The 9,220-nt window shown below is 35.5% G+C and overlaps 1 protein-coding gene across 1 annotated transcript; it reads left to right on the top strand.

The window, feature by feature from the left end:
* The first annotated feature begins 684 nt into the window (after nucleotides 1–684).
* wnt2 (wingless-type MMTV integration site family member 2) lies at nucleotides 685–8,450 on the top strand. The gene is made up of 5 exons (XM_052581579.1): nucleotides 685–993; nucleotides 1,415–1,635; nucleotides 3,296–3,573; nucleotides 3,706–3,970; nucleotides 7,967–8,450. The coding sequence occupies exons 1-5, from the start codon at nucleotides 911–913 to the stop codon at nucleotides 8,170–8,172; spliced, it is 1,053 nt and encodes a 350-aa protein (XP_052437539.1). The 5' UTR covers nucleotides 685–910; the 3' UTR covers nucleotides 8,173–8,450.
* The last annotated feature ends 770 nt before the right edge of the window (nucleotides 8,451–9,220 follow it).

Below are 9,220 nucleotides of genomic sequence, written 5' to 3'. Positions count from 1 at the left end.
CTTTTCCACGGAGATCACGAGAAGAATCCGGTTTTCCTAATGGCCTAATCTTGGTTCCCATCGGTAAAAAGCACCTCACAATACAAGGAAGGCGGACATATTAATACTTTCACATAAACTGGTGATCAAAGATAGAGGAAATTCTCTGCGACAATTGAACAGTTCGTGAAAAGTTCAAAAGAATGTGATAATCCGATCTCAACGCACATCATCAAGAGCAGAACGTTTGTTGCTTTCAGTCAATTAAGCCTTATTTTATAAGAAAAGACCATTTCGAGACATTTTACGGAGATTAGAAATGATATTAATTAACAATAATAAAACCAATCATTGAATTAAAATACATTTACTATTATTTATTATTATTATATTAATAACATTTTGAATTAGATAATTTAATTATTATCATTAAATATGTGCCAAATAGAATGATTTAAAAAAAAAAAAAAAAAAAAAGTGTTGGGCTTTATAAGGCTATGAATACACATTTCACGTTGGACCGCATTCTACACTTTCGCTGCTTTGGAAATAAGCCAAACCTGTGGCTGGTGTCAAGCTAGCCTGAACAGATACTTTCAGACATCTAATTTCTTCACTTCATTCCTGAGGCAGGACTGCGCCCACCCCTTGTGTAAGCAATTTAAACCCGATAAGAGATCATCAGCTATCTGCAGCCACTCCAGACTGAGGAAGAGAGGAAGAGCATGAGGCTGTGTCTGCAGCGCTACACATCATCACACTCCACGATGCTTTGACGCTCAACTCACTTGCGTCGCGTCACTCCAGAGATTTTTGATCTGGGGAGAGTAAATAACCGCCTCAGCACTCGATGCACTCTGTTTCATTTATTTGTTGTTAAACCAAAGACGAGTGCCTGAACTAATGAGTGTATCAAAACAAATTTTGTAATATGAACTTTTTGCCAAGTGGAATATGTTTTTATCTGTCCGTGGCAATTTGCTGGTTCACATCAAGGGTCGACGCATCGTGGTGGTGGGTACAGTTTTTGCTTTATTCGAATTTTAGTAAATGCTATCAGATTTAAAAAAAAAAAAAAAATGTGTTTTAGACTACGATTATGGTGTAAAAGTAAATCGTTAAGTATTGGACTGGAGCTACTGGAACAGCTTTTTTTTCGTCACTGAAAACTTAAGATGATTTTAATTTACTTTTTATACTTTAATATATATATATATATATTGTACATATATACATATATTGTATTTGATTTATGCATATATATATATATATATATATATATATATATATATATATATATATATATATATATATATAGGCCTACACGTGTGTGTGTGTGTGTGTGTGTGTGTGTGTGTATTGTGCGCGGTTGTGTGTATATGATGACTTGAAGAGATTTAATCGCACATTCCCTGTGCTTTCATCTTTTATGCAGGTACATGGGCACTCTTGGATCGCAAGTGATGTGCGACAACATCCCGGGCTTAATTAACAAACAACGCCAGTTGTGTCGCCAGCATCCCAAGGTGATGCAGGCTATTGGAGCTGGAATTAAAAACTGGATCGGGGAATGTCAGCACCAGTTCAGAAACCACCGATGGAACTGCAATACCATGGCGCGCGAGCACAATCTTTTTGGAAGGCTTTTGCATCGAAGTAAGGCTTAAGTGTATTGTTTCAAGTCGTAAGGGTTGTATGCACATACAGTATGCTCTCTGCGCTCAACCTGCAGTGCAATTCTTATCTAATATCAGATCATATTACAGAAAGTATAACTTGATGAACTAGGCGCTTTCGACCCTTCTTTGCTCATCTGTGTGTACAGCACTGTGCATGCATTGATGAGGTTTGATTTTTATAAAATACTTACAACATATAGTACTGATTATAAAGAGTATCTATCTATCTATCTAGCTACAATTTAGTTTTACTTGTTTACAAATAATATATATATATATATTTGGCAAATTTCCATACAGTTGCACCACCTGGAAATTTTTGACATATGGACTATGACTTTAAACCCTATAAGAAATATTAAAATTATTTTAATTCAGAAAACACAAGCATGTTCTTCATAGGAAATGTCATAGTTTTTTTGTAACTAAAATATAGACCTGGAAAAAAAATTGTCATATATCTTTGAACCATGAACAACCCAATATTGTTCTGTGATCATCTCAAGATGTCTTTCTGAATCTGAATTGATAAATATTGTAAGTGTCACTTCATTGTGTTCAAGATTGATGTCAGTTTTGAGAAGAAAGGCTGGATTATTGTGTCTGGTGAGTTCATTCAGAATAGCTCAGCAGCTTGATGCTTTAACTAGGTGTAATTGGCAGTTTTGTGACTAGGTTTGTGACTGTAAGTGTCTGGCTGTATTTTCTCATCTCATGTAAAATCATATTAATGGGAACATCCACAAAGGAACTCTGTGTCCCGGGCCTCTAAGCTGCTCTGCACATTAAAGTTAGGTAAAACCTCTGACTTTAATCTTCTTGATTTAAGGTATTCAGACCTCCCAGAGAGACTCCTAACTTCTCTGTGACACTGTGAGAATCTACTTATTGTCAATGTCAGGTCACTAATTTAAAACAATTGCATGGATTTCGTGGCAGGTATTCTCCTCCTGTCTGACAAAGCTGCCTAACGGAAACATCTTTGGTACACATGTGAAAAACTGCAGCTTAAAACTTTTGTTCAGACTATTTCTTGTTACTGTTGTTTTTCTTCTGTCTCTTTATACAGTTTTAGCAGACTGTTTTCCATGTTAATCACCTTCACCTAAACTCACAAAATTAAGACGTCTTAATGTCTTTCCGATGTAAACCTTGTGTTTATATAATGGGTTATGAGATCAGTTTCATCTGAAAAACATATAGACAGTTATATTTTTGAATTGAATGACAAAAGAGAAAGTTTCATATGTATGATGTATGTATAAATTATTATTATCATTTTTATAACTATATATTGCAATATACAAAATAAAATTAACTTAAATATGTATAAAGTACATGTAAAAAATGCCTATCCCTATATATATATATATATATATATATGTGTGGGTGTGTGTGTGTGTGTGTGTGTACATATATACGTATATATTTAAATGATATATATATATATACACACACACACACACAAATGTTTTTTTTATAATATTTAAATCTATTATTTAAATTATTTAACATGCCAGCTCTTTTTTGAATGCATTTTAAAATAGTATAAAAATGTATGTAAACTACATGTAAAGTATATATATGCAGTTAAAAATTTCTTAACTAAACCAATCCCTATTTATACTTTTTCTCAGGCAGTCGCGAGGCTGCTTTTGTCTATGCCATCTCCTCAGCAGGTATGGCCTACACTTTGACCAGGGCATGCAGTCAGGGTGAGCTAGAAAACTGCTCTTGTGACCCTGGAAAAAAGGGCTCATCTCGCGATGCCAAGGGAGATTTCGACTGGGGTGGGTGCAGCGATCATGTAGACCATGCAATCAAGTTCACTCAGGTCTTCATTGACGCCAAGGAGAGGAAGGAGAGAGATGCACGGGCGCTCATGAACTTGCACAACAACCGTGCAGGGAGGAAGGTAATAACAAAAAACACATCATGAGAAATGAAATCTTGACAAATAATAATCCATGACCACTGCATGACTCATGCATTTAGAAAAACTAGTCAGAGGTTTACTCTAGACACTGTCTTCTTTTTTGATTCACAGGCGGTGAAGCGCTTCATGAACCTTGAGTGTAAGTGTCATGGTGTCAGTGGCTCATGCAATGTACGTACCTGCTGGTTATCCATGGCAGACTTCAGGCAGACCGGTGACTATCTCCGCAAAAAGTACAACAGTGCCGTTCAGGTGGTGATGAACCAGTATGGAACCGGCTTCACTAGTGCCTACAGGATGTTTAAGAGGCCTACCAAAAATGATCTTGTCTACTTTGAAGACTCACCTGACTACTGTATATGGGACCATGAGTCTGGTAAGTGTGCTGTGGGAAACCTTGAAAGGGTAAATCACCAAAATGCATGGCTTTCTAGATTTTTTGAAGAATTTTTTTATCTGTAAATGTGGTCCAGAACAACACTGATAAGTGTGCTGAGGGAAACCTTAAAGGAATACAGTAGTTCACCCAAAAATTTTAATTCTGTCATCATTTACTCACCCTAATGTCGTTCCAAACCTGTATGAGTCTCTTTTTTTATGTTGAACACAAAATATTTTGAAGAATTTTGAAGAACCAAACAGTTGATGGTCCCCATTGACTTCCACAGTAAGGAAAGAAATACTATGAAAATTAATGAGGGCCAACAACTTTTTGGTTCTTCAAAATATCATCTTTTATTTTCAACATAAGAAAAAAACTCATACAGGTTTGTTCTTCATCGGACAGAAAGTCATACACGTACGAGTAAATGATGACAGAATTTTCATTTTTATTTCCTTTATTTGCATTACCTCAAGAGGTGAATTAAGTTGATAAATCAAAGCTATAGTACTCAATCATGTTTCATAACCCACTGTTTGTGTTTCCACTCTGTAAGACTCCCACACTCAGCTCAAAATCAGCAGGCATTAGTCTTTGCCCTCAAACACAGTTGTAATCAGAGGACGTGAGCTATTTAGCTGGTTATTACATACACAATAGTCATAACCCAATCCTGTAACCTGAATGCCGGTAAAGATTCCCTTCCTAAGGCAGAGGTTTATCTCTTTTTACCTTCTGTGTGTGTGTGTGTGTGTATGTACTGAATAACACCAGGTGTACCTATGTGGGAAGCAGTGAGGGGGGGGGGTGCCTGTCAGACTGCAGATGATCCCTGCTATCAGGTGACGCTGTGTTTAGACACATTACCACAGTTTTGTGGGCAGAACGGGAGCTGAAATTTAATCTCTATGCGCAAATGCTATAAATCACTGGCTTCCATGGCGGCACCTCTATATTTTCTGCCTAAAACTGGCAGGAATATTTAGAGAGGTAGGTCATGTCTCTTTTAAGTGCCCTGAGTTCGTATGTCGAACCCACTTTAGGTATTTATTATTTATTGTATGTCAGTATAACTGCTCATTTATGAGCATGTAAATGTAGAATGATCTTACAAGCTTTAGGGCTAGAAATGAAAATTGTCACGTCATTCCAAAACCTATTTGACTTTTTTTTCTACAGAATACAAAAAAGACATGCAAACTGTTTTTGTCCTGTTATACAGTACAATGGAAGTCAATGGGGTCCAAAACAACACTGGGACTCAATGACTTTTAATTATGTGGACAAAAAAAACAGTATAATAGTTAAAGGGCCAGTTCAATCAAAAATGAAAATTGTCATGCCATTCCAAAACCTATTTGACTTTTTTCTTCTGTGGAATACAAAAAAGAAACAAAAACTGTTTTTGTCCGTACAATGGATGTCAATGGAGTCCAAAGCAGCACCGGGACTCACTGATTTTTATAATATGGACAAAATGGCTAATTCATCCAAAATGAAAATTGTCATGTTGTTTTTTCTGCAGATTACAAAAGACTTAAAAAAATATGTTTTTTGTTCATACAATGAATATTAAGCCAAAACAACATTGGACCTTATTGGACCTTGTTGATTTCATTAAATGGACAAAAAAAAAAAAAAACTGAGCCTGCAACTGAAATCACATACTCTCCGAGTGGGTACTTCCTTTGAACAAGCAATTACTTCGCAACCATTCAAAAAGTTTGTTCTAAATAGTATTAATTTAATCAGACACACTGCATACTTTGTGTTTTCTTTGTCAAGTAACCTACCAGCTTTATGCATTTTGCTTCATTGCATTCACAAATCCTCTCATGTGGCCTCATGGGATTGTAAAGTGTCCATCAAATGTGCACTTCCGAATCTTGCCAGAAGTATTTAGTCATCAAGGTATTTTATGAATACTGTAAGTATGGAAATACTTCTCTTTTCACAAACTGTTTTTCGTCTACAATATATGAGGAAGTGAGCGATTTCGGATGTAGCAAACTGCAAGAAAGTCATACAGTTTTAAAGTAACATGACTGAATTTTCATTTTGTTTGAACAATTCCTTTACACATGTTTAATACTGGTGATGTTCTCAAATCTGGTCTATTTTTTCTCATCAGCTCTTAAGGAATTTTTAAAAACAAATCGAGACCACCATATTTTAGTGTTGACCTCTCTAGTGCGGTGGTTTGTGAGAAACTCTCTTGGCCGAGCAGTCTGTTTGATGTCAGTTTTAGGACACTAAGACTATACCTCCACTGCATAAGTGTGAAATCCATTACTAGCTCTCACCATGGTCACACATGTTAAACTCATCTCTTGGCACCCCATCATCTTAATTCAATAAGCAGATGCACGCTCAGGTAAAGGCTGCCCATGATGTAAACGATATGAGCCCAGCATACCAGCCTGATGAACTGCTGTGGGGAGGAGTGGCTGTGTCATGCCCAGACATATGCCTGCTTACTTGCAATTGAGTTCAATAGACCAGCGGTGACATACCAATGCTGGCGCTACTGGTAGACTGAAGTGTTTTGCAGTTCTGGCTTTCTCTGTAAGAGTGTGCTCACTTTAAACTCTTGCATTAAACCATCTTAAATTTGGTTAAACCACAAGCAATAAACATGGTTGTTTGTATAGTGCTGATTGTTGATTGGCATTGAAGGGATCTTTATAAAGAAAGGCTGCAGATTGTGAGCATGAAAGCAAGGGTTTATACAAGGTCTTTAGCGATTTCTGTATCAGCAACAATCAGCGACGCGTCAGTCTCATAGAGGGAGGGGTTGTCAAGATTAAAGCCGTTGAAATGAGTACTTGATGAAGACCCAGAGCAATGCTTGATAGCTTCTATCACCAGTCCCTCATCTGACCAAGGACCAAGCGGTCATCCTTTTACATTGTGCCGACAAACCCAGCCTCTTCAAGACAGCGCTGTCTGGACACTATCAGACATCTGCCAGACACTACACCTGACTATTCAGGCAAGGTCTGCTTGCTTCAGGAATTTGTTCAAACATTAGCTTAATTCATAGATTTCAGCAATACAACGTTGAACTATTTTTGCACAATAACAATTTTACCTGCCCTGCTTATATTTTTACTGTACTGATTACTTCTTACAAGTGATTTATACATTATACATCTATTTGCTGCATTACATTTTTTTCAAATAAGATTATTTTTACATTATTTATTCATAGATATTAAATTTAATGTAAAAAATAAACCTAAAATAGCATTTTGAATATAGTTAATCAATTTATTTTAAAGATATATAAAATACAAAATTAAATATTAAAATTAATATTACATTAATAATAAGTATGGTAAAACAATTTCAATGTATACATCAAATTCCAAAATTGTGTACATAATCTTAATATGATTTTGGGAAAGCACAGGTCTCAATATGCTACACAATTTTGCTTTTCAAGTAAATGTATCTAGTTTTCATATTTTGAGTGAAAATGGGACAAAAATACTCAAAAACTAAAAAAAAAAAATTGTTGTTGTTGTGTGTAAAGACTGGGAGAAAAAAACATTGTTGCGCTTGACTGGTGTGATTTAAAAAAAAAAACTTTTCTTCAATGATTTTATTTTGTTTTGGTCTGTGTGGTTACTTGACAAATTATTAAAAAATAAATTATATAGCTATAAAGTAACTGTAGAACTGATTGACATGCAATGCAAAATATTGCTAATTGTTTTGTAGGTTTCAAAACAGTTTTACTGATGCTTTTGAGATTATTGCAAGTTTTTTTTATTTCTTTTTTATTACAAGCCAAACCTCCTCATGTTGTCTAGTTAAATGGCATACTTTGTCCTTTAGGTTACTTTGGTACACTTTAGTATATGTCATCAGTGCCCAGGAGCATAAAAAACAGTGAGGATCAATGCCTTGAACATTTTGGATGTAGCCGTTCATGTTTTATCTCACTAAATCCTGTGATGTCTCACTTAGATTTTTGCTTTGTTGTAGGTTCTGTGGGCACAGGTGGCCGAGTGTGCAACCGTACGTCCAGTGGGGCTGACAGCTGTGAGGTCATGTGTTGTGGGCGGGGCTATGACACGTCACGCGTGAGCCGCACCACCAAGTGTGAATGCAAGTTCCACTGGTGTTGTGCTGTTCACTGCAGGGACTGCCAAGAGGATGTAGATGTGCACACCTGCAAAACCCAGTCATGACCCCACCACTCCTGCACTTCAGTTACCCTCCTGAGTAGAGACCCCATCTCAAACTTTTGACATTGTACAGTGCTTTTCTGTTGCAAATGAGATCAAACACAAATGATCAACAACTTGTATCACAACTTTTTCAAGTCTCGAGTAGTTTAACCATCTTTACTTACTGCCCCCCCCCCATCATAACACACATATTTATTACAGCTTTGGAACATAAGAATGTTTATCTTTAATGTATTTCATATTTTGAACTGTAAATACAAACTCTATGTAATTTAAAATAAAACATGTATGTTATGTCAAATAGTTGTCTGTAGAAGTTTGTTGTCCTGTTTTGCAGTAAAGATCTGAAACTAACTGTGGTACAAACAATTAATGACTAGATTGAGTAAACAATTATTTTGGAAAACACTTTTTGTGTCTAAAGGATATTCAGAAAGGCAAGTAGATATTTTCCTTTATGATTCATTCCTTAGGGGCTCCAAATAAGACACAGATTATATTAGACATATTATTGTTATTGTGCAATATTTGTACAGGTGGAGGTGAATCAAACAATGAACCATGAAAATAGATGAAGACAAACAAGGAAATAGGACCAAAAAAAAAAAAACCTCTGCTGCCCTGACCAAAAGAGAAAAAAAAGTTTCATTGGCTCAGTGCTGACACCCTCAGGACATTTCAAATACCTGATCTCTCCCTAGCCTAAAATTATTAGCACACAGTACAAGAAAATTATAAACATAAAACCCTCTTAATCAGTAAAGACCATTATAAATAATTTTCCCCTTCAAACTTTAACAATCGATTGCTAGAAACTTAAAAAGAAAATGATCATGTATTCTGCCCCAACAATGTACAAAGGAAATTGCTTCAATACATGAATGTGTATTATAAAATTATTTACAAATATAATCCCTTAAAAGTGATTTATATTATATAATTATTACATTGTATACTGATGCATTTAAAATGTTGAATTTATAATGTGATATATTTTGCATAAGTATTTACGTAATAACCTAACCATTTAAATAATTTATATGTTATT

This window comes from Carassius gibelio, chromosome B18 (assembly GCF_023724105.1).
Source record: "Carassius gibelio isolate Cgi1373 ecotype wild population from Czech Republic chromosome B18, carGib1.2-hapl.c, whole genome shotgun sequence".
Classification (NCBI taxonomy): Eukaryota; Metazoa; Chordata; class Actinopteri; order Cypriniformes; family Cyprinidae; genus Carassius; species Carassius gibelio.
The sequence above is the reverse complement of the archived record's forward strand: the minus strand, read 5'-3'. Positions and strand labels throughout refer to the sequence as shown.

Coding starts and splice junctions, on each gene's coding strand:
- wnt2 (XM_052581579.1), top strand. CDS start 911: ATGAACTTTTTGCCAAGTGGAATATGTTTTTATCTGTCCGTGGCAATT. Junction 1,636..3,295: donor TGGAAGGCTTTTGCATCGAA/GTAAGGCTTAAG, acceptor ACTTTTTCTCAG/GCAGTCGCGAGGCTGCTTTT. Junction 3,971..7,966: donor TATATGGGACCATGAGTCTG/GTAAGTGTGCTG, acceptor GCTTTGTTGTAG/GTTCTGTGGGCACAGGTGGC.